At 45.8% G+C, this 25,848-nt stretch overlaps 1 protein-coding gene across 7 annotated transcripts; it reads left to right on the top strand.

The window, feature by feature from the left end:
* On the top strand, positions 1-25,276 carry LOC101170731 (myocyte-specific enhancer factor 2D homolog). Of its 7 annotated transcripts, none has more exons than XM_023960266.1 (14): positions 1-132; positions 241-902; positions 12,249-12,587; positions 12,856-13,059; positions 14,362-14,499; positions 15,016-15,232; positions 15,313-15,369; positions 15,731-15,912; positions 17,734-17,763; positions 19,613-19,742; positions 19,826-19,988; positions 21,110-21,178; positions 21,881-21,931; positions 22,216-25,276. In XM_023960266.1, the coding sequence occupies exons 3-14, from the start codon at positions 12,534-12,536 to the stop codon at positions 22,607-22,609; spliced, it is 1,689 nt and encodes a 562-aa protein (XP_023816034.1). In that variant the 5' UTR covers positions 1-132; positions 241-902; positions 12,249-12,533; the 3' UTR covers positions 22,610-25,276. The 7 variants fall into 7 exon arrangements, with proteins under 7 accessions (XP_023816034.1, XP_023816035.1, XP_023816037.1 ...); XM_023960267.1 differs by having other exon boundaries at positions 17,734-17,754; XM_023960269.1 differs by lacking the exon at positions 21,881-21,931.
* The last annotated feature ends 572 nt before the right edge of the window (positions 25,277-25,848 follow it).

Here is a 25,848-nt window from a genome sequence, read left to right on the forward strand (position 1 = left end):
CTAGCAACGTATGTTTTTGTTGTCATTTTCATACGTTTCTGCTTTCATAACAGCCTTTGACGTGTTTGACAGAGGCCTTTGTTCGTGACCTCACGGATCTCCAACGATGAGGGACTGTTCATGTGAGCAGATGTGAGGAACCATGTGACACAATCTGCTTTCTTGAGTCCTACTTCCTGTTTATTTGGGTTCCTGATGGTTTTTTTTCTCTTTCTTTTCTAAATCAATTGTTTCATTTAGCTATTCATGGACCCGCATGTGTGCTCTCCATATGCAAATCGGGTGATGGTGAAGGAACAGAACCCGCGCATCTGCACAGCAGAACGGTTCCACGGGTTTCAGGGGAACCGTCCTCCGCCGGCTCTAGTTCGCCCTCCGGGAACCTCAGCTGCTACCTGCCGGCCGTTCGGCGCTCAGAGGACCGACGTGCGTTAAGAAAGCGGCAGAAAACAAATTAGCTAGCGGGCTTTCTGGCCGCACACCGCGGGGCTCCACTGACTTTTCCCCGCATGCAAAAACATGCAAAAGGTAAATACCGAGGCGGAGGGATACAAACACCAGTACAGAACATGGCCGTCACCTCCGTCATGTCCTCTCCCAACACCGCCCCCTTCAGACCTTCTACTCTGTGATTGGTCCAGCCATTCAACGCCAGTTTCCTATTGGATTAGGGACGTGTCAATCACAGGGTGACGTCACTGACGTCGATCGTACAGTGGGAAAGCTGTGTCGCCTGGGTGGACAGTATAGTTACATCAACAAAAGTGGAATAAAATGCCGCGGATTTGTGTAAATAAAGAGGCCACTTCAGCGTTTTTATTTCCCGCCTTTTGATTGAGTCGGCTCGTCTGTGGAGTGAGCGGCGGCGGGTCCAGTGTCCGTGTTTCTCAGGAAAATATCGGGTAAGTACGTGGAGTGATATCAGTGATACATTTCCTTCCTGCGTCTTCTGTCCTCTCAGGGGCGCAGAGCCGCTTAATTATCCATGTATAACAAAGTCATGAACAGCATTTGACAGTTTAGTAACGCGGAGGCTCGTTTTTGGTGGTGAAAGCAGACGCTGGGTGTGTGTTCGGAAGTGTTTCCCGCTCGCCTCGCCGGGTTACAGTCGGACGGTAATGGCTGTCGGTCGGACCCGTAGAAAGCGGTGAAAAGGCCTGCTGCGTTCAGTCGCGCGGGCTGCTGCCTCGACGCTGTGAAGCGGCCACACGTCAGCGTCTCCGGGACGTTCGTTAGCTGTGACGGGGACTCGCGACGTGTCGGCTGCCTCCGACATGTCCGGCGGGACCGTGACGGTGCCTGTCCGCCGTCAGAGGGCCTGCCGTCCGCCGCGCTGTCATCCCGGCGGAAGGATGCGGCCGGATTCCGCCGCGCGGCTCTAGCCTCGCGCGACCTCCGCATAGCAGATCTGACAGACGCCGCCGCTAGCTTGATGACAGGAGCCGTCCTGCTCCGACAGGGCCGTCGTTCCGCCTCCCCCTGCTCCCGGGGGTTCTCCTGAGGAGACCCGGAGGAACCAGCGTCTCCTCCGCCTGTAGTTTGTGGACGGAAAGTTTTTGGTTTCCGGGAGGTTTTGCGGGAGGTTGCGGGGACTCGCGTCCCGGCAGCAGAGATGCGGGGACTTAAGTAGGCCACCTGACGCGGAGATCCGCGTCTCTGCAGACGGATTCATGTCAACATCTGGAGCATCTGCAGACCCAGATCCGAGCATCTGCGGGTCCTGCACTAAGCTCCCGCTTGTTGGAGCTAAACCTTCGTTTCTTCCCTTTAAATTCAGGTGACTCCCCTGGTCACCCAAAACCTTAATATCAGTTTTAAAATGGCACAACAGCTTGTAGCGTTTTCAAAGATCGTTCCTCATGTTCTGCAAAGGTTCTGCAGAGGATCAGGTCCAAATGAAGCAGAGCATCCGGCTGCCATCATCTCTTGATCCAAAGCCTCCCGGTGCTCTTTTCATGACGATGATGCTGTTTTTAGACAAAATCTAAGAATCTGTGTCGTTTTCTAGGACATAGTTTCTGCAGAGCGGCAGGAGTTCAGTAGAAATTCACCTCTGAGCTGTGGGACTGTTTTCATGGGCAATCCCGCACCCACTTCCCATCATCCATCTGTTTACATGCCCTCTTGCTAGCTTACAGCCCCTCACTCCCTCAACCTAACATTAGCGGAGCAGCGAGAATGGCAGCAGTATCGGATCTATCCATCCGGACTGGATCCAGACTGGAAAACCAAGACGTTCATGGATGTGTCTGCAGGTGGATGATCAGAATGGAGCAGAGCAGGAAGCTCAGTGCTGCTGCTGTAGGTCTGACGTCACACCTACAGCTTACCTCACCTGCCCCCCTGATTCACAACCATTTAAATGAAGAAATACTCACAAATGTACTTCATCCATTGTGAGAAAACGCTACAAGAAGATGTTAAAACACCGGAAAAACAAGAGGAGGAAGGCTTTGCATTGTGATTGGAGCGGCTTAAAGAAATCTTGGTCCAGTTAACGTTGCAGTAGCTGAAGACGTTGAAGCTGAAATATTTCCTTTAATTTCTTTAAAATGTACACAAAAGATTTGGGCAGGCTTTCATTTCCTGTTAACCCGGATGTCTAGAACTAGTTTCCCGTCACTGCTGGTTCCAGATCAGAGGGCTGGCCTTGAATGTGGACCGCCTGCTTTGACCCGTTCTCACCTTTGGTTCTGCAGCATCTACTCTGTCTTCATCTGATTCTTTTCTGTCAAGCAATTTCAAAAAACCAGAGAGAAAAAGGACGATAACATTGAAATTTAAGCTTAAATCAATATGTATCTATATATGTGTTTAAGATATCAATTTGTTACGACCCCTAGTAGTTGTCTGCTTGTCTTGTGTGTGCGTGTGTGTATGCATATGTGTTCTCAGCTCCTGTAGAAGTCCAGCTCCTGCACAGCTGCTGACTCCGCCCCTCTGCAGAGCTGATTGAGGCTGCTACCTATCGCCTGGCTTGGAGGGAAGCTTAAAAGCTCCGAGGATCCTCTGCTCCAGGGGCGGCTGCATTCCTGAGTGGGAATTTGTTCTTCAGCCTGCCCCTGCTGTCTGCCTGGCCTTAGCTTGAGAAAGCCTCTGGTTTCCCGCTTAGCTTTGATTCTGGTTTTGTCCTTTTGTTACATTTACTCTTGTGGTCTTTTGTTTGCATTTTGAGTAATTTGGTGCCTTGCTTTAAAGCCTGAGAATTTAAGTTATCCCATTATTTATTGCACCTTTGGTGTGGAGTTGATTATTTCTCTTTTAGTCCCCTATGAGTGTTATTTGTCACTGAATAAACGGCTGTGTGGCCAACTTTAACCCCGCCCGGTTATCATAATTTTCTTTATGTTACACATTTCTCCCTCCTCTCTGAAGAGGGACGTAACAAATTCATAAACTGATATGAATAAGTTAACAATATCAGTTATGTCAAAAATATGAAGTGAAGCGATTTTGAAGGTGTCTTTGATGACCCTGGAAGCATGTTTTGTTCGTCAGAGTCACGGGGTCGTCACGTGACCGAACAGCCCGATCCACGTCTGACAGGCGGACATGAGTCATGACAGCTGTTCAGAAGCCCAGTTCAGGTTTAGGTCTTCTCCTGGAACTCGTGTTGACAGAACCAGACCGTTTGTGTCAAGGTTGAAGAACATTTAGTGGTTCTGTTTCAGAATTTGGTTCAATTTCAATTCGATGCAAATTTTTAATTTCAAAACTAACTTTATGACAATCAGTTTTGACCTAACGGGAGATTTAATTTAAACAACAGTGTGGCTTTTATGATTGAAATGATGAAATATTAAATCCGGATCAAACTTAGAAATCTGCTGAACATCACAGCACAAAAAAAGAGGAATAATTCCCTTTACTGACCTCTCACTCTTATGAAAAATGATTAAAGGTTCCCCAAATGATTCATTTTAAGGTTGGGTCATTTACGGAGAAACATTTGAAATTGTGAGTCATGTGATGCTTTTCAAATGTCCTCCAGTCACTAAAATTCTGCTGTGACTGTGGAATAAACGGCATCATTTTCCTCAAACCCGTCAGACTGAACATTTGGTAAACCAACCCAGGTTCATGTCAGTGACATTCCCATGAGCTCGCTCAGTTTCCTCTGACTAGTTCCTACACGTCTGTGCTGGATGGTAATTGTAGGCGAGGAAGTACTAGGAATGGAAGCCACCATGTAGTACGCCCCCTAGTGGCTGCACTCTTTTAAATTTGAGTGTAGCCATACTGCTGAGCCTGCGCTCATGGAAACCCACCATAAGTTCCAGATCCACAAATCTTTGGCTGCAGTTTGGCAGCGATGACGTTTTTACCAATGACTGACTGTATCAGAGAACTGGAGTAAGCCAGTGTGATGAGTCAATTTAGTCGCCATTTCTTTTGCAATATGGAGACCGCCACGTTGGAGCCAGACGTTGTCGGTAAGCAATGATTGGTTCAAGCCAGTCTGGGCTAATGTTTCTATGGCCACCACTCTGGCCAATTAGGAATGAGTTTGTTGGAAAGCCACACCCCTACCAATTGAAAGCTGGCTACAGGAAATCTGTCAAACGTTTTGAATGTCGGACTTGGGGGCCAGCAGGCTCCGCCTACTTTCATTGAGGCATCTGATTGGTCAGTTTATAACATGAATAACTTGAACTACAGAAAAATATAAAAAAGAGGATTATTAAGAAGATTTAAAAAAATGTGTCAGATCCAGAATGGTTGTTCTGACCAATAGAATGACTGAGGAATAGCTGTTTATTTCTCTATAGAAGTCTGCAGGATTTTGGCTTCTTGGAGCCACTTCCTGTTTGGAACACCAAGAGGGAGGGGCCACAGTCCAGTTCTAATATACACCCATTGGTTTGAACATTTAGTTGTTGGTGGCACTGCCGTTTTCCTGAGAACAAAAGCTGAATTTTGCAGTGAAGATTGGCATGACGTCAATAAAGCTTTATGTCCCCAGAGCGCGGCTAGCCTGCAGCTCACCGCTCCCCCCAGGGGATGGGTCAAATGCGGAGAAAGAACATCCCCATTGTGGGATAAATTAAGTAAAAATATTATTATTATTATTAAACTTTTGGGCTTCCAGATTCCACGTTAACAATGAGGAGCACAATTAGTTCAGGATCTGGAAAAGTCCCTGTCCACCCCAGGAGAGAACCTCATGCCAGCGGTTCCTAAACGGGTCTTCTCAGAAAGGAGGAGGCGGTGTCTGTCTCCCCAAACCCCCAGTCTTCAGGATGGACGAGTAAACCCGTTTTTTTTTCCTGCCCTCCATGTTAGCCAAACCTCATTACTTTTGTGTCTGAGCAGTCCTGAGGCTAGCTCTCATCTGAGCCGTCACACCCGTAAGGGGGGGGAGGGGGGAAGGACGTGTCAATTACAGTAGTGAGGGGGGTGAGGTGGGGGGGCAGAGAGGAGCCTTTTAGCTGACCCCCCCCCCCCCCCCCCCCTGTCATTTCAGGACTAATCAAACATTTTGTGGACCAACAGAAGTTCCCCTAAATGATTAATCTACTTTTAATTCTTGTTCTTTTTCCGCCATCATCACAAACCGATCTGATGTCATCATGTCTGGGAGAAACTCTCCCTAAAACACATGATGTAGGCTACACGACCCCCCCCCCCCCCTCATTTTCAGCACAGCCAATGGGAAGTCTGAGGTGGGATGGGGGGCTGACCTTAGTTTGGTCCATTCCTACCTGCCAATCAAAGAAGGCGGGTCCTAATGTGCATAAGTGGAAAAAATCAAACAACTGATCCGCCTCTAACGGCCTGGGGGGTATTCCAGGAAGCACGTTTAAATTAGCCTGACTTTAACCCTGAACTCTGGCTGAAATCTGCCTGAACTTGCTTACTCTGGGTATGTCGGTTCCAAAAGACCAGATAAGAGTTAGCGTAATTACGCTCCACTTGGTAACCCTGGGTTAATGCATGTGCACAGCAGGTACATAAAGACATTCTCAATAGATCACAGACTTCTGGAGTCACCATGGAAACGCGTGGTGAAAAAAAAGAGAGCGGTATACTTTAGTGAGACGGAGTCTGAGATTTTAATGACGGCGTATGAAGATTATACGTCCATCAAAAAAGTAACATCATCAGCAAAAGAAAGAGTTTCTGCTTGGAGAAAAAGAACAAAGTAAACACACGAGTTTCTGATCTTATTTTCATTGTGACGCGTATATATATATATATATATATATATATATATATATATATAACTTATCCAACTTAAATTAATTCAATTGGTAACAAGTAATTGAGTTAAATGTATTCAACCTAATTTCTTACGTCTATCCAACTAAATATTTTTTTATGACTCAAATTTACATATTTATCTAACTAAATGTTAAATTCCTCCAATTCAATTAACGTTTTTCCATCTTAATTTATTGTAATTCTTGAACTCATATGTCCAAGTTTGAACCGGCAGATATACTCATTTTTATAACAATAAAATGAATGAAACAAAACAGATCTGAATTATGTAATCATAAAATATATCTCTCTGAATTTATCATAACATCACTACACAGTAAGTGTGCCAAATAATCTCATCCTCCACCCTCTCACTCATGGTGCAGAAAGAATTAAACATAACAGGACAAATAACTAGACAAAACACAGTGAAACAGCTAAACAACTAAACACATTTGGTCAAAAAGCCACACTTAAACCCAAATCCATCCAGACAGGCAAAGGGAATGGTATCCCACAATCCCTTGCGGTGCCGATCTAACAGCAGCACCAAAGTCACACCTACTTAATTGAATTAATGTGAATGAAAGTAAAATAACTGTCTGAAAACTACGTGTTATTTTTAAGGTGACTTAACAAAAAAATGATTTATTTTAACTGAAGCAAATAATGAAGTTAGATCAAAGTATAAAGTTTATCTTTCCAACATCCATATATGGTCTTATCACCCTCTCATGGTGGAAAAAGTATTATCTGAGCTTCTTCATCCACTAAATCATCTTCAAATGGACACGCCATGCTGCTTCACCTCTCTGAAAACAAACTAACCTTCAACTAAACCTGCTCCAGAACAGGTTATGTTCAGAGCATGAGTTGCCATGGCAACTTGACCTACCCTGAAACATACCTCCATTTCTGGAACAGAAAGCTGAGGTTATCAACTTCCTTAGCCTCAAACTTACCGTGGGAGCTAGCAGAACCTGCTTTCTGGAATATATACCCCCCCCCCCCCCCCCGTTCTGTTGTTTTTATTTACTGAACTGAAGTTTCAGCTCTGAGTGGGATTATGACTATTTGAACTGATCTTCCTTTTATTGCTTATCGATTTGGCTTTTTATCATATATAAATAGAACATTTCCAGCAGATTTTCTCCTTGATTTTACATAATGAATTAGTGAAAGCAAAAGTGTTATAAATAACGGACGTCAGCAGCTTAAATCTTTGATGGAATGAGCGGTTGATTCCCTCATCTGAACCGTTTTTTTGTGGGTACAGCTCTAAATGTCTGATTCAGACTCATCCAGGTCAGATTAGTGTGGGACTACAAGCTCACCTGTTTACGCAGCGCCTGAAGCTTTACGTCCTGTAGGCTGAAAGAGCTGGACGCTTTTAGTCACGTTGATCAGGAAGCAGTTTCTCCAGCTTTCACGGCCGTCGTCTGAGGTCATGCGGTCTGAGTTTGTCCGGTAAATCTGAGCTAAACGTGATGACGCTGGAGCGGATCCAGTAATGTTTTTTTCTTTCTTAATGAGGTAGAGATGAGTATCGTGTTAGTAAACCCAAATATTCAACATTAAAGGAAGAAGTCCGGTTGTGTTCATGCGTTCGTGTCGTTGAGTTTGGGTTGGGTTAGGGTTTAGTGGATCCTGCTGCTTCCTCCAAAGCTGAAGTTGGGGTTTGGCTGGGAACATTGGTGGATGGGGGGGCTTGAGTCAGTATGTTTGAATGAGTTCTAGATCAATTGAGGAGAAATGTGATGTTGGAGAAGATGGTTTGCCAGTCAAATGTTTCTGCAGACGTCATGGTTCATTTTGCATGCATAGCAATAAGCTGGAGATAAAGAGCCGTGTTCTCTGATTTCTGTAGAGGAACACTGACGGCTGCGTGTTCTGCCTGAGTTTAGACGCTTTAACGGCTTTAACGGGAAGTTAGACAGCAAGCCTCAATGTGGGCGGAACCGACCAATCAAAAGGCTTCCCTTAAACTCAGAGACCGGGTTCGGCTAATCAAAACAGTGCTGTTTGTGTTTCATGTTACAGTTCCTCTTACTCTTTCAAATTAAAAGCTTGACTGAGTAAGTTTAGATTCAATGATTAATTATCAAAGCCTTTTGAAATCTAAACACTAAAGCAGCCAATAATAAAGCTGATATTTTGGTATTTTAGAAAAAAGCAGTAAAGAACGGTGGTTCTTTCCTGCTGAGGTTAGCAGGTCATCTATGGTTCTCTGCTCTTTGGGTTTGCTGCTCTTCTGCTGTGTTTTCAGGGCGAGAGTGCAAAAGCTGGAAGTGGTGAAGGCAGCGGTTTGTGGTTCACAAGTCTTCTGAAGAGTCTGGCCTTTTTGTTCTTAATTTCAAAAATGTTTGTATCTGAACTTTTTTTGCTTTTACTTTCTAATTTTGTTGTTTTCACTGATTTAAATTTAGTGAAATATATAAATGTCTTGAAGGGAAGTCCTGAAGTCTTTTTTTCTCACTATGGTTTTGCTTTAATGCAATAAATCTTTATTTCCTTTATAATATTTGAAGTTGTTATTTGCAACTAAAAACCAACTATTGTTTTTTTCTGTTCATTATTTAATAAACACATGTATCAACATTTTTTTTAACAAATTATTTCAAAAATGTCTTTTAAGGTTCAGATTAGGCTCTGATTTAGCTTTGAATTAGGGGTTTTAAATAATAAGTTTGTCCATTTGTCGTTCACACTGGAATAGTTGAAAATGTTCAGATGCATTGTGGGTCTGTCAGTCTGATCACCTGAGGTAACGGCCATGACTCACCTGTGTTTTGTGGTAACGGAGCTCATCAGACGGGAGGCGTGTTTACGTCGGCAGTGTTTGTAATGATCCCTTTCACTGGAGGCTGTTTGTTCTGGTCAGGATGGCGGATGTAAACAGACAGCAGGTCAGAGTCATTCATAAAAGCTGCAGTAAACATTCACGCCGTCATTAAAACACACATTTGCTTACGCCTTAAGTGCCCACTTGAGATCCAATCATTTACTCCGTGTGCACACAAACATGAAGCTCACTCCAGTTACAGTCAACTATTCCAACAAATACAAACACGTTAAGTAACCTGTTTGTCTTCAGGTATCCTGGATTAAATGTTTCTAACCTGAAGTATTAAAAACCCAATTCAATAAAAATCCTGTTTTTGGTGTTTCTAACAGGTTCTTGTTGCATTTTTCTGATGATGGAAGAGATTTAGAAAAACAATTATTAACTGCATTTCTGAGCATTTATTTATTCAAATCGTGAATCAGGATCAGACTAAAAAATGCAGTTTGACAGAGATCGTATTTGTGGCGTGGAAAACACGCTGGGCGGCGCCACAAGCTCCATTCTGCAGACGAATAGATCCGTCTTTGTTTTCCTCATCTGAGCTGGAACCTCTACGGCGGGATAGCTCTGATATCGCTCGCCATTTCTGCTGCGCCGCTAATGTTAGCGTTGGCAGATGGATGATGGGAAGTGGGGGAAGACTTGCCCACGACTCAGAGGTGAATTTCTGATGAACTCCTGCCGCTCTGCAGAAACTATGTCCTAGAATCTCCATGGAGAAATTCCATTATTGTAAACAATGGAAAAAGAGAATGTCGGAAATTTGAACGCAAATGGAGAAAATTTAAACTACAGGTAGATTATGACATTTATAAAGAGAAACTTCACTTATATAATTTACAACTGTGCAATGCAAGAAAGTCCTATTTTTCTGAAATTATTAGCAAAGACTCCCATAATGCTCGGGTCCTATTTAATATAGTCGACAGGTTGACAAAACCCCACTTAACTAGTCAAGTGGACCGGCGGAACGCGGACTTACAGCTTTGTGTTTGAGGGGAAGGGGGGGTTGCTTTGTTACGTGAGTGGTATGTGGGAGATTTAGAACTGCGATCCGTTCCGCAGCTCTAGGGGTACAGAACGGGCTACCGAACTCAGAACCGGGTCTAAAAGTGTGTGTTTGAGCAGAGGATCGTGAGCACACACACAGCGCTTTGTTTGGGGCGGTGTAAGCTTCAAAGCAGAAAGGCCGCTCAGTCCTTAGAAATCGTTCAAACAATCACGTGGATTTGTGTTTCGAGTCGTGTCCCGACTAAATAAAGGCTGATGTTATTCCCACATGTTTACATGCAGCCAAGATGCAGATTGCAGCACCACCCAAAGCTAATGCTGTTAGCCCGTGTTAGCATACTGCTAATTCAGGCTTCTTTCCGGCTCCGTTTTCCAACAGAAAAAGCAATGACCACACGGATTAAAAATAAAACGATGAGCGAACAGGCGTTTCATAATAATCGTAACATTATTAAAAGCACGTTTAGAAGATCGTCTTGTATATTACCGAGCTGACATATCAATGTATAAAGCCCCTCGGCAACATTGTTTTGTATTGAATTGTTCAATAAAGTTTGAGAAAAAAATAGCCGCTTGATAGAGTCGACCATGCAATACTACTCAGACGACTGGAAGGCTGGGTGGGTCTCACTGGGCCAGTATTAAACTGGTTTAAAGCGTACTTAGAAAACAGGAAATATTTTGTGTCCATTCACTTCTGAGCCAATAGAAATCACATGTGGAGTACCCTAAGGCTCCATCCTGGGACCACTTCTATTTAACATCCACATGCTCCCACTGGCCCAAGTGATAAAGAACAACAACATTAGCTACCATAGTTATGCAGATGATACACAGATATATATTAGACTGACACCAGGCGACCAAGGCCCTATACAAGCTCTTGGTAAATGCATTGAGGACATTAATGACTGGATGTGTCATAATTTACTTCAGCTAAACAAAAACAAAACTGAGGTTATTGTCTTTGGGGCTTAAGAAAAAAGGTTGGACGTCATTACAGAGCTTCAATCCATTCAACTAAAAACTACCAACCAGGCCAAAAACTTGGGTGTATTGATAGACCCAGACCTAAATTTTGATAAACACATTAAGGCAGTTACAAAATCAGCCTATTATCATCTCAAAAATATCTCAAGGATTAGAGATCTGATGTCTAAGCAGGACCTGGAGAAACTAGTGCATGCTTTCATCTTTAGTCGACCTGATTACTGTAACAGTGTGTTTACAGGACTGCCAAAAAATCCATCAGGAAACTGCAGCTTATTCAGAACTCTGCTGCCCGGGTTCTCACAAGGACCAAGAAAGTGGACCACATTAGTCCAGTTCTGAGGTCTTTGCTGGCTACCTGTCTATCAGAGGATAGACTTTAAAGTTCTGTTACTGGTTTATAAAGCTTTGAATGGTTTAGCACCAAAATACATGGCTGAACTCCTGACCCAGTATGTACCAGCCAGACCTCTCCGCTCTTCTGGATCCGGTCTTTTATCAGTCCCTAGAGCCAGAACTAAGCATGGAGAAGCTGGATTCACTTTTTATGCTCCACAGATCTGGAATAGACTTCCAGAAAAGATCAGATCTGCTGAAACACTTAGTGTCTTTAAATCCGGGTTAAAAACTTTCCTGTTCTCAGCTGCATTTAATTAATATGTATTCAAAAGTTTATGTCCGCACTGTTTCTCTATTCTTTTTTTAAATTCAAATCTTGTTTACTATCTTTTAATTTTATTTTAATGATCACATTTGTTTTTAATTGTTTTTTAAAATTTTTTATGTAAAGCACTTTGAATTGTCTCTGGACAGGAAATGTGCTATATAAATAAACTTGCCTTGCCTTGCCTTGCCTAAAAAAAACACAAGTTTTCGGATTTTGTCTTAAAAAACGGTATCATCATTAATAGAAAACCTCTGGGAACGCTTTAAAAATGGAGCAGAAGATGTTCGGAGCAGGACTTTAGTGTCGCAATGAAATCTACTTTTCCTTTCAGCTTTTCAGGGGTTGTCTCAGCGAATCAGCTTCCTCCATCTAACCTAGGTTAATACAGTAATTAAATAGTTTATCAATAAAAGTGATCCCTTTGGCACTAATGCTTCAGGCTGACGTCTCCTCAGTTTTATGCTGTGCTTTTATTTTCTCAAAACAACAATGGCGTCCTTTGACTCGGTTTCCTCTCGTCTCTACGTTCTGTAGGACGGACGTTCCCACCGCAGCAGCTGCTGGAAAATTGGTCTCAAGTCCCTTTTGAATAAGCGACGAACTAAGGGCCGCCGCTGTCCGCCTCGGCTGGCTCTCACCTGTGCTGCACCTGTCTTCACTGCTGCCAAGCGGTCTCACCTGGAGAGAGAAATGCGTCTGACAGTGAACCCTCAGATGGTCGACTGTGCCTGAGTTTCTCCTGCATCTCCATTCTCATCTTCATCAAGGACTTCTTCACCTGACCCACATCAACATTTGTTTTAGCAACTGCAAAGCATCATGGGTAGAAAAAAGATCCAGATCCAAAGGATCACAGATGAAAGGAACAAGCAGGTGAGTCAGAATGAAGCATCAAAGAGTTTTTTCTTAGGTAACAAACTAAATTCTGCTTTGTTTTGTCGTCTGGCTTTACTGTCCTCTTCACTACCTGAGAGTGAAATGTTTGTCCATTCAGACTCTTTTAAATCCTCCACTACAATTCCCAGAGCCTGCCCCTTCACATTTCATCATTGATAAATCCCAACAATCTTCTGTAGAAACCATGTTTAAATGCTATTTTTTCCTGTCACAAACATGTGAATGTCGTCGTTTTGTGTCCCAGGTAACATTTACTAAACGGAAGTTTGGGTTGATGAAGAAAGCCTACGAGCTGAGCGTGCTGTGTGACTGCGAGATCGCGCTGATCATCTTCAACCACGCCAACAAGCTGTTCCAGTACGCCAGCACCGACATGGACAAGGTGCTGCTGAAATACACAGAGTACAACGAGCCGCACGAGAGCCGGACCAACGCAGACATCATCGAGGTGAGTCCAGCTTTACCTGAGCTTTACCTGAGCTTTACCTGAGCTTTACCTGAGCTTCACCTGAGCTTCACCTGAGCTTCACCTGAGCTGTACCTGAGCTTCAACTGAGCTTTACCTGAGCTTCACCTGAGCTTTACCTGAGCTTCACCTGAGCTTTACCTGAGCTTCACCTGAGCTTCACCTGAGCTGTACCTGAGCTTTACCTGAGCTTCACCTGAGCTTCACCTGAGCTTTACCTGAGCTTTACCTGAGCTTTACCTGAGCTTCACCCGAGCTTCACCTGAGCTTCACCTGAGCTTTACCTGAGCTTCACCTGAGCTTCACCTGAGCTTTACCTGAGCTTCACCTGAGCTTTACCTGAGCTGTACCTGAGCTTTACCTGAGCTTCACCTGAGCTTTACCTGAGCTTCACCTGAGCTTTACCTGAGCTTCACCTGAGCTTCACCTGAGCTGTACCTGAGCTTTACCTGAGCTTTACCTGAGCTTTACCTGAGCTTTACCTGAGCTTTACCTGAGCTTCACCCGAGCTTCACCCGAGCTTCACCCGAGCTTTACCCGAGCTTTACCTGAGCTTTACCTGAGCTTCACCTGAGCTTCACCTGAGCTGTACCTGTGCTTCACCTGTGCTTCACCTGTGCTTCACCTGTGCTTCACCTGTGCTTCACCTGAGCTGTACCTGAGCTGTACCTGAGCTTCACCTGAGCTTCACCTGTGCTTCACCTAAGATTTACCTCTGTTTTACCTGAGATTTACCTGATTGTTATCTGAGATTTACCTGATTTTTACTTACTTACTTACCTGTGCTTCACCTGAGCTTTACCTCTGTTTTACCTGAGATTTACCTGATTGTTATCTGAGATTTATCTGATTTTTACCTGAGATTTACCTGATCGTTACCTGAGATTGACCTGATTTTTACTTACTTACTGACATGTGCTTCACCTGAGCTTTACCTCGGTTTTACCTGAGATTTACCTGATTTTTACCTGAGTTTTACATGAGTTTACCTGAGCTCTCTTTGGGCTCCCCCCTTAAGCTGGTTCAAGTTTCAATGAGATTTTCCCCAAAATAAATGTACAAAACCTCAGAAAACCATGAGTTCTTCCCAGGTGAATCACTCTGTGTCAGAGATAATCAATTTTTAGTCTTTAATCATTCCTTTCCTCAGTAAAACAGATATATCTAATATTACAGTGTCTGCAGTTCTACAGGATACAGTCCGCTGACTCTTTAGCTTGAACATGTTCTCTATATTTTTAGGAGTTCCTCCATAAGCGGCATTAACTTCTGCTCTTCCCACAGACTTTGAGAAAGAAAGGCTTTAACGGCTGCGACAGTCCAGAACCGGACGGAGAAGACTCTATCGACCAAAGTCCGCTCAATGATGACAAGTTCCGCAAGACCACAGAAGACCTGGACGTTCTCTTCAAGCGCTATGGAGTAAATAGCTTCACCTACACAACAATAGCTTAGATGTGGCTGTGTGGAATCACAGCGTGATCGCCATATGTTTTATTTATTTATGTTTAGGAAAAGAAATGCGGAGGACCAGAATACTCTGAGTTATATAGGAAGTTTTACATTACCGGTACTTTGGTGCTGACTTGAATACAAAATAAATTAGATTTTTTCAGAAGGACAGTACTGTTATTGTTTTTAATTTTTGTCTGTATTTTAAGCTATAGCACTGCATCCATAGAAGTCAATAGAGTTATGAGTTTTTGCAAAAAATAATATAAAGTTAGCAAAGTACAACATTTATGTCAGTCATCAAAGCTGTTTTTACACTTTTGTTTATTTAGCGAGAAGTCGACTTGCTCATTCCAAGCTAACTGGCTCACATAGAGTCTGATGCTTTTATCGTCACTGATCTAACAGCGACAGATTCTTCTAAACTGATCAAACTCTTAAAGTACACGGCGATAAATGTGGTTAAAACGTCTCATCTTTCCGCAGCAGTCAGCAGCTCCGCCCCAAACCTTCTCCATGCCAGGTGCAGTCCAGGCGACCAATCAGAGCCCGCTGCAATTCAGTAACCCTGGCAACGCGCTGGTAACTACCTCCTACGTCACATCATCATCGCTCACGGAAACCCATCTCCTGTCGCCACAGCAACCTGCACTGCAGAGAAATACGGTCTCTCCTGGGTTACCACAGCGACCAGCCAGTGCAGGTGAGCAGGACATTCAGCCAAGTCCAGGTGTGAGGAGAACCACCAGAAACCCAGTCTGAGGAACTTTGGTCTGTTGATAGGTGCTCTTCTAGGAGGTGATCTAAACAATTCAAACGGAGGATGTCCAAGTCCAGTCCGTAAGTGCTTTGATTCTCTTTAATCCGTTTTTTTCTCACAGCTGATCGGTTTTCTGGGATCTAAAGATCCAACATCAGCTGACATGATTAGAAGTTCTTCTGGATCAGCTGATCCGATGTCTCACATCTGTAAAGTCAAATCAATAAATGTGCAATAAAGTCTAGAAAAGGATGTCAGCATGTTTTTAAATGGTGGCCCTGAGTCTCAGCTGCCTTGGTGTGACCTCCCCCTCTTTGAGTTCTTGGTTCTGTGAGCAGAGGAACCACCAGGAACCCGTGGAGTCTTTTCTGCCTTCACCTGCACGCCGTCTGCTCTCACCTGTTTGATTTTTTTTATTGATTTCCTTTCACCTCTCCCCAGCTAATGGATACACCAGTGCCAGGGCCTCCCCAGGTCTCCTCACCGTTTCCAACGGCAACAGTCTGGGAAAAGTAGCCCCAGCCAAGTCACCACCGCCACCTCCCAGCCCCCAGATGGTCAACAGTCGCAAGCCAGACCTCCGAGTCATCACCTCGCAGGGCGGGAAGAGCCTGATGCAGATGGTGAGGAGCAGCCCAGCACACATCTTCATCCTTTTAGCAAAGGCTCTTTATGCAGATGAGTAGTTCAGGTTCATGAGAGGAAAGAGGTGAAACAAGAGGAAGAAATGTTCTTCAGGAAAGAACGTTTGTTGCTCTTCAGACAGAAGTATCAGACAGAAACCAGCGGCAAATGTTTTATTTGGATTGAAGCTTTTAGATGAAACTCCTCAGGTGTCTCAGGATAATAAAGGTTTGAGGTTCAGTATCAGCACAGGGGAAAACAGCCCTTACAGTTCAGACAAATTAGGCTTTTGTGTTACAAGCTCCAAATTAGCCATGAATGTACCTGAAGATCCTTTCGCTACAAGGAAATCCACGGCAGCCATTTTTAAAGATGGCTACCAGACAGTGAATAGTTACAAACATGTTTGATTTCTATTTGCTCCAGTTTAACACTATGAGCTGTTCATGGACAAAATACAATGTTTTGACTTGAGGGGTACCCACAAAGTACTATTATATTTATACTAAATATACAGCCTAAATACTGCATTGTCCACACCGCACTGTCAGTGAATGGTCTATTTTCAAAATAGTCGTATATAAGACGCACCAAACAATAATGCGCGTGAAGCGAGACAAAAGAGTCAAATATGCTCAGACTGTATTATAGTAATTCTATATAGTTTGTGACACGATAAGTGGAAGCCTTGTTAGTCGTTTTAGCCGTGTTTGTTGTTTAAGCCTGGTTTGTTGTGTGAGTCGTGATAGCTGTGTTTATCGTGTCAGCCATGTTAGCCGTGTTTATCCTGTTTGTTGTGTTTATTGTGTTAGCCGTGTTTATCCTGTTTGTTGTGCTAGTCGTTTTAGTCGTGTTTGTTGTGTTAGTCGTTTTAGTCGTGTTTGTTGTGTTAGTCGTTTTAGCTGTGTTTATCGTGTCAGCCATGTTAGCCGTGTTTATCCTGTTTGTTGTGTTTATTGTGTTAGCCGTGTTTATCCTGTTTGTTGTGCTAGTCGTTTTAGTCGTGTTTGTTGTGTTAGTCGTTTTAGCTGTGTTTATCGTGTCAGCCATGTTAGCCGTGTTTATCCTGTTTGTTGTGTTTATTGTGTTAGCCGTGTGAGTCGTGTTAGCTGTGTTTATCGTGTTAGCCGTGTGAGTCGTGTTAGCTGTGTTTATCGTGTTAGCCTTATTAGTCGTTTTAGCCGTGTTTGTTGTGTTAGCCGTGTTAGCGTATTCACTATGCCTGCAATTCCCTGCCCGTGTACTCATGGAAAACACGTGAAAAAGAGACAGATTTTAGTCAAACAAAAGTTACTGTGACTCTCAACATGTTCAGTAACACCTAAAAAAAAGACAGTGCGACACGCTGCATGTTAGCCGCATTAGCGTATTTGCAATAAAACCCAAACTTGTTTACAGCCCGTAAAACTGACAGACATTTTGACAGAGCGCCATGAACCTCTCAGAATCGCTTCGACATCAATAAACACAACCAGAATGAATCCATAAAGAAGACGCTCCAGGTTAACACGCACAAAAATGCGGAATTTTAGAATTCTGGATTTTCTCGTGGCAAACGTGCTTTTCTGAAACGGAAACAAATTTGGTGCTTGTACCACGAAATGAACAAATTGTTTAATAATCGGTTCCATTATTGGGTAAAGGATGGAAATGCTTGTAAAAAGGCTGCTCTCATTGGCTCATGAAGGTCACATGACCGCTCACACTTTCAGGTGAGTTTGAAGCCGTCCGTATGGACGTCCTGTTGTTCCTGTGAAGTAAACAACAGCAAAGGCAGGTTCGTTGTGGTTGATGTCACTTCTCTGTTACGATCTTTGCAGACAGAGGATGAGCTGGAGTTGGTAAATGAGGTGATTTGTTCCCACCAGTCTGTGGCATGAGTCCATGGAATCAACCGTCCACACGCTGTAGCATGAGAGAGAACGGCGTTTGACCTCACGTCTGCGCCTCCTCCTGACTGCATGGGCTCACAGTTGTGTTTCTGCATCGATTATTCCAACCTTTATCAGTCATTTCCAACAAAGATGGTTCCGTCCCCCACGCGCTAGCAGAACCTTCTGGAGGTTCTGAGAAGGTCCATTTCCTTCATCGTACCGTGTGGTGCCTCTTTCAGCATGGGTGTCCTCCTCTCACCTCCCATCGTGGTGCAGAGCTCTGCAGAGCATGTTTCCCTCCACCGACACGCGTGTCCTCCATCCACCGGAAAAGGCGCCTCTTTAGGACTAACCGGAATTACATTAAAGGCATTCCACCGTTTCATGGAGTTTCTTCAAGCAAAGTGCTTTTAGAAACGAAAACACTAAACATGGATTCTTTGTTCTTTATGAAAAATGGTTTATTTTAAAGAACCACTTTTCAGGAAAAGCACTAAACTAGATAAATGGGATTATTTTAAGAGCTGCTACCTTCATGAAATCCTAACAGCAAGAGCAGGAAGGAGGGATCCGGTCAGGAAAAACATCTCATTTGAATTTCAGATTAATTCACTGAGGAAGGATCAAGGCCTCGTCTTCCTCCCCGTTTCACGCCTCTCAAAGGTTGACAGGCAAGATTCTCATTTTCCTGAAGATGGTGATTAATTTTCATCCCTTTCACCTCGCCGACCTCCTCACTTCTCCTCACAGGCAGTTAATTCAATCTGGCCAATCCTCTTTGGCGACGGCTGCTCCTCGCTGTTAAAGCGCCGCTGTTTGCCGTTTCCTCGCCGTTTTCAGCTTCTCATCACTATAACAGCGTATATAATGAAATGAGACTATATAAGGAATGTAAACCTTTCCATTTTACTGCAGAGGGACGTCATTAGGTCAATCAGGTATTATTTTCTGTTGCTGTGGATCAGAATATTTGATGATCCGATTCATATTTCCTTTTTGTCATCAGGTTGGATTAAAGTTCTTAGAAAACTGGCTTTGAAATAAACGTCAAACTAACGAGGATCACATCAAAAACGTGTTTTCTGCTTAAAAAAATACAAGTAATTACACAAAAGTCTTTCATTCAAATAAAAATCTGTTTAAAAAATGTAATTTGATCATTTTGTCCACATAAAACTGCATTAAAACTAGAATGCATTCACTTTACAGGTGGACCACTTCTGCTTTACATTCCAGTCTGAGAAATAAAATGTTAACGGAAAATACATTTAGAACTCACACGCACGCACACACACACACACACACACACACACACACACGCACACACACACACACACACTGAAGGAGGAGGGTTTGGGGAAGAGAAGGAGGGAGGTAAGAATGTGGGCCCTGTCTAGGCTACCCCACCTTGGTGGGACACAGCCTGGGTCTATAGATAGACATTAAGATCTGCACCACTGTTTTGTTTGGTTTTCCGCTAAATGAAATACTTACATGTTGACATTTATAAGTTAGAGTTGAAGACTAGAATCCCAAAAACCTTCAGAGACTCCAGCATGTTCCAAACTACCATAAAACACATCAGCTCATCATGTTTTGCAGACATTCTTGTCATGTCAGAACCGCAGCCCGATTGCCTTTGATGTAATTCTCCCACGCGTGTTCCATCCAAACGAGAACCCTGTTGTGATGCATGACGGCGTCCTGAGATCCACTCGGCGTGAACGTCACGGCGAAGCCATCGTCATTCCCAGCATGGAAGTCCTCTGAGCGCGGCTCACCTGGAAGACGCCCTCTGTTAACGTGCTGCCTTCCTCTCCGGCAGAACGCCCAGCGGCTGGCGGCTGGAGCGCAGGCGACCCAGACCCTCACCACGCCGGTGGTCTCCGTTGCCACGCCGAGCCTCCTGGCACAGGGGCTGCCCTTTTCCGCCATGCCCACGGCGTACAACACGGGTGAGGAAAGCGCCGCCGCGAGCGGAAATACCTTCACGTTCCATCGAGAAAACAAAACTGAATCGTTTTTTTCTTCCTTTTAGAGTACCAGCTGACCAGCGCCGACATCAGCGCGTTACACGCTCTGGCGTCTCCTGGCGGCTTGCTGCCGACCAACGTGTCAACATGGCAACAGCAGCAAGGCGTTTCCCAGCAGCCTCAGCAGCAGCAGCAGCAGCTCAACCTGGCGTCTCTGGGAAACCTGGTGTAAGTCTGTCTGCGGCTGCGGCATCCGATCCATACCATGACCTTGAATGCGAGCAGCTCACATCCTCTTTCTATCCTCCAGCGGCTCGCCATCGCATCATGGCGCCAGCAGGAGCAGCTTCCTGTAGGATTAACACGGATTTAGCTTTTGGAGATTTAATTTATTAAACGTGCTGTAAAACAGTTTCATGTCTCAAAAACATAAATAGAAAGTTACAATGAACTCAGAAATTTTAGTATAAAACGATTCATTCTAAGAAATGTAATTATTTCATGGAGTTTTTCTTACTGACCCGGGCTCCAGCCACGCCCTGCAGCGCTTTAGGGCCGCTGCTGCGCTTCACTGCTGTTGTCCTCCAACAATCAGCGACCGTGGAGGAGAAACGTCTGCCCCCCAGTGGAGAAGACGAAGGGGCGGGAAGGCTTCTCCTGCCCCTAACCCTTGTGCTATCCTATGACCCTCCCTTACATTGACGTGTTCTCCCTACCACGACAAAGGTGGAAAGATTTCATGTAACATCAGTGAGGATCACAAATCTTTGAAGAAAAAAGGTTCAGAGCACTGTCTAGTGGGTCTAGATGACCCCACTCCCAATGTTAACGGGGCTAGGATAGAACAAGGGTTACAATGTTTTTAAGGGGTTCAGAGGGAAAGTATTTGATAGGAAATATTAGTTGATTGGATAAAAAAAGTGCATCCGATGTTTTACCATTTGCATCAGCAGCTTCTGTAAAGGCAGGAAGCCCCGCCCCTAAAATTAAAACTTTATTGATTACTCAATATCCAGACAACACGTGAAGACATGAGAGTGCAGAGTTCATAGAAGTGGATATGATGAGAAGCACTTTGCTCCAATAAACCAAACAAAAACACGTTTAAGACCAAATAGTTAAGACCAATAAGAGAAAGGGGGAGGGGCTAGTAGTTAGACGTAATACATTCAAAGATTCTCTACAGTCTAATTATTGTTGATCATTTCCTGTTACTCGCTTTTAATTTTCTGTGGAGACAGAACATGTTTGTAGAAGCCCCGCCCCCTGAAACGCCGGCGGCGTGGGCGGAGCTTGGGGTTCCGGGTCAGCAGCAGATCCTGAAGTGTGTTCTCTCCTGTCGTCCGCAGCATGTGGGGCGTGGACAAACAGAGCAGCGAGCTGTCTAGCCAGGTGTCCAGTCTGGCTGCCAATCTCAGGTGAACGACTAGGGTGTCAGAGGTCACCGGGGGGATCCGGCCCCCTTTGCAGCACATACACTCGGCATGAGCCACCAACACGCTCTTATTTTGAAATTCTGTCTGCTGAAGTGGATCGTTTTAACCAGAGAAGGACGGTGGCCCTGAAGGCCAAATCACATCAGCGCAAAAACATTTTAAAGATCAAAACCACAATTAAAAAATAATTTAAAAAACAACATTTGTGGTTCAAATGTAAGAAAATAAAAAGGAAAATCTAAATCAGGGATGTCACTGATGGCGAAACTTCATTCTATCAGTGACATCCCATAATACCTACTTTTTCTGGTTTCTTGTTTCATTTATTAACATTCATTTTGATTTCTAAAATGTCTTTTTAAATGATTTCTTTTGCTCTTTTAATTGTGGATGTGATCTGTTAAGTGATTTGGACTTCAGGGCCACCGTAGGAGGGCAGGGATGACTGGCAGCAGCTCCTGAGCCGCTCAGGCTCTGCTGCTTGAGTGACAGCTTCCATGTCAGGCGTTGAACCTGCACCTTTTCATGCATCAGCTGCTCTGACGTCTGTCTGCTGAGACGCAGACAGCAGCTCAGAGGAAGCTGGTGTGTTAGGCTCCGCCCCCTCCACGTTCTGCATGTTTGTGGATGAGAACCGTTCTTCTTCTTTGGTTCCGGCTCCAACCTGTCGTTTTCTCCCCACAGTGTTGGTTCGCCGTCCAACCTGCTCTTGGGTAGAGATGAATGGTTGGGCCGGTACTGTACCTCACTTCCTGTTCCTGTGTGTCTGTGCTTCTGGCTGCCCCCCCCTCCAAGCATGCCTGTCTGCAGTCAAACAGATGTAGTTCCGGGTTCTGCCGGGTCCTCTGTGGCCCGGGTTCTGTTGGGTCTTCATCGTGTCCCACTCGTCATCTCGTTTCCGGTTCTGAGTGAAGCTGCTGTGGAAGCTCCTCCCTGTCAGTGCTCTGCTGTGTCCCGTCGGGTTTTGTCAGAACCGTCTCCGGGTTCTGCAGCTTTCTGACCTGTGTTTCCCCCCCCAGGCCGGTGACCCACATCCCTCAGGGCGCCATGCTCACCGTCAACACCAACTCCGGCGTGAGCATCAAGTCCGAGCCCGTCTCTCCCGGCCGGGACCGCAGTACGCCGTGCACTCTTGCTCCATCGTCCACCACGCCGTCCTCCACGTCGGGGGGGGCCACCATGACCGCTCCGCCCCAGTACCCCGGCTCTCTGCTGTGCCTGGAGCCCCCCACCGGCCGCTCGCCTGCCGACAGCGTGAGCAGCAACGCCAGCTCCTTTGACGGCAGCGACCGCGATGACGCGGGCGGCAGAGCTGGGGGGGGCGGCGGGTCGGAGCTCCTCAGGGCGGCGGGCGAAGCGGAGCAGGACGGAGGAAACGTCAAGCGCATGAGACTGGACTCCTGGGTCACATAGAGGCCCCGCCCACACCAGCTTCTCTTGAACTCCTGGAACACGCCCCTCACTCCTTCTCCACCCCCAGCTGCCCCAACACCCCCCCCCCCACCACCACCACCGCCACGTGACACTATCATCACCCCCCACCCCCACCCTCAGCCGCTAATCCCAGACTTTTCAGGGCTTTGCCAAAAAAACTTGACGAAGTAGAGAGAATCTGGCGTGGAGGCGGGCGTCTGGCGTGGAGATGGGCGTCGCCCCGCTGTATCCCGCTGGATCCCACTGGACCCCGCTGCGCTTCGTTTGGAGGACAGGAGATTTTTACCTCCTTGAAGAAACTCCTCTGTTGTGATTGGTTCTGCTGGTAGGAATGTTTTCTACTGCAGTCACATCAGGCCACGCCTACTTTCACTTTTCACATGCTTTATGCCTCGGGTCGTGACCCGCCGCCGTCACTCGCCGCCTCCCGCTCCTGCCAACCTCCTGTAATATCAGTGACGTCCATTTTCACCGGAGCTGCACTAACGGAAAGAACCGGGAGGGTCACGCCGACCGGGCTGGACGAACTCCGCCTCTGCAGCGCTGGAGTCCAGCATCCGAGCCGGGCGGCGGCGGGCCTCCCCGTCTGCGGGGCGGCTGCTCCTCCTCCCGGCTCCGGAAGCATCAGAGCTTCTCGCCAGGAGGAGACGCCATTCTTTGTACCCACAGGAAGTTGAGGAGCCTTTTGGCTCTTTCAGTCTGAACTTTCTTTATCCGTTGATGTTTTGAAAATCGTCCAGAAGCAGAAACTCTGAGTCTGTATGAAGCTTTGATGTCCTCTTCAGCTCCATCTCTCTGTAGCTCTCGGTGTTTCTCAGTGAGAGGACGGCGTTTTCTATATTTGTACCGCGTCCAGTCGGCGGGACGCTCCCGTAGCTTTTCAGCGTGTGTACATATGAATCTAGTGGTGTAGGATTCGCTCGTCTCCATACAAGCGAGCGACGTGTTGATCTCAGTGGATCTGTTTGCATATTTGAGTGTGACTTTGACGTGTCGTGCTGCGGCGCAGGGGCGCCGCCGCCCTCGGTAGTAACGCCAGACCCTCTAGTTTCTATTCTCGTGTTGATGGTGTGCACACGGCGTCCCCGGCGAGGCGCCCTGCTTGTGGACTCGTCTTCTAGCCACAGGTTTTTTACGGCCCACAATCATATGGAAGCTGTACGCGGTGATGTAGTCCTTCTTCTTCTTCTTCTTCTTCTTCTTCTTGACGCTCTTCTTTAGGACACTGCTGGTCACTTAGTGTAGTTATTTAGCCATGAAACTCACTTTAAGGTTTCACGCTGCCACGGAGCAGACGGAGGCGCCGTCTTTAAAATAAGGTAGTCACGTGATGTGTTTAGGATTATTGTATCTTCTCATGAACCATTTGGAGTGTATGACCCCCCCCTGAGTGGAAGCGGGTCGCCCTGACCCGGGCTCCAGCCACGCCCTGCAGCGCTTTAGGGCCGCTGCTGCGCTTCACTTCTGTTGTCCTCCAACAATCAGCGACCGTGGAGGAGAAACGTCTGCCCCCCAGTGGAGAAGACGAAGGGGCGGGAAGGCTTCTCCTGCCCCTAACCCTTGTGCTATCTTAGATGACCCCACCCTTACATTGACGTGTTCTCCCTACCACGACAAAGGTGGAAAGATTTCATGTAACATCAGTGAGGATCACAAATCTTTGAAGAAAAAAGGTTCAGAGCACTGTCTAGTGGGTCTAGATGACCCAACTCCCAATGGTAAAGTGCCTAGGATAGCACAAGGGTTACAAACGTCACATCTTCAGGTTCTGGTCCCCTTTTCAGCGGCAGTCGTGGTTCTTCTCCTGAAAGAGGAGCCGCTGTGTTCCAGACGGCAGCACGCCGTTCCGCTGAACGGGTCGACTGGATGGAGGCAGAACCCAGCCGGTGTCATCGAGGACCAAGGGACTCGCGTTAGAGAGCAGAGCGTCCGTCCGGAGAGACGCCGTCGTCCTCCGTTCAGCCGCAGACAATCTGTGGAGTGCCGGGCGGGCGCCGGGTGGGCGCAGGGCGGGCCCCTCGTTATCCGTGGTGTTTTTAGACTCACTCTTTTTGGGTTGGTTTGTGCCGGTGAGCGTTTCTTTGTCCATTCTTATGCTGATATTGTTCTGGAGCTTTTCTCCTGGATGTTGGAGCAGGACGGCCTCCAGGCCCGGTTTCCTCTCATCACAGACGTGTAGAACTGGGTTCCTCCATCCGTTCTTGTGATGTTCGCAGATGCAATGAAGGAAACACCGGTTTATGCTGCAGTTTTGATGAAGATATAGAATATATTTATAAAACAACAGAGTCATTCATGGAATTTGAAAACACGCATGGGATCAGCCATGATCAGATCATCAGAAAGCGCTCAGATTCATGTAGCATATGAAATACTAAAGATGAAATTTATAGCTAATATATTGTGTTGAGCTGGTCTGCTTTGGGTTTTATTGTAAAGAATTTCTTTTCTTTTCGTTTTTGAGGATGATATACAGTTTGTGTATATTTTCATATTACAGTATGCACTGATATGTTATGAAATTCTATACCGCTTTTACAAAAAAGTGTTTGTTGTACCAAAGTATCCAAGTCCCTTGACTCCTCCTCCTTTTGCGTATGTTTTACCGTATTTTATATATTAAATAGACAGATGGAGTGAAACGACTGGGTGACTTCCTGTCGTTTTGTGGCGTCGTAACGGTCCGTGTTCTCTTCCCGTCGCACGTTCTTGGGGACGGAACCGTTCTTCTCCCCACGGCTCGGTTCTAACTTCCACTTTTGGGTCTGGATTTGAATTTGTTTCCTACAGACGGCTGAAAATTCAGGAAAATCTTTTTTTATGGTCTAATTGGGAAGAAACATAGAAGAAAAGCTTTCTGCTAGATCAAACTATCAGGCCATGTGAAAACGCTGCTACGCAGCAGGACGAGGTCGGTCCGATTCGGATCGATGTCCACGTGACCTCTGCCCGTCCGTCTGCAGGAATCTCTGAATCTGTGTGTGGAGCAGAACTGCTTTCAGTTCCTGTCCATGCTCTGAGTGTGGTGTGCCACAGGGCTCTGTGTTTGGGGCCTCATATCTGTTTCCATGTTTCAGCGTCACAGGCTGCTGGAGCCTATCCCAGCTGCTTCGCCCTGAACAGGTTACCAGGACTCATCCACTCGTCTTCAGACACACCAAGGAAGCCGGGAAAATCCACACCTGAACCAGGAGAACCTGCCAACTCCACACAGGAAG

The sequence above is a fragment of the Oryzias latipes genome, chromosome 11 (assembly GCF_002234675.1).
Source record: "Oryzias latipes chromosome 11, ASM223467v1".
In the NCBI taxonomy this organism is placed as follows: Eukaryota; Metazoa; Chordata; class Actinopteri; order Beloniformes; family Adrianichthyidae; genus Oryzias; species Oryzias latipes.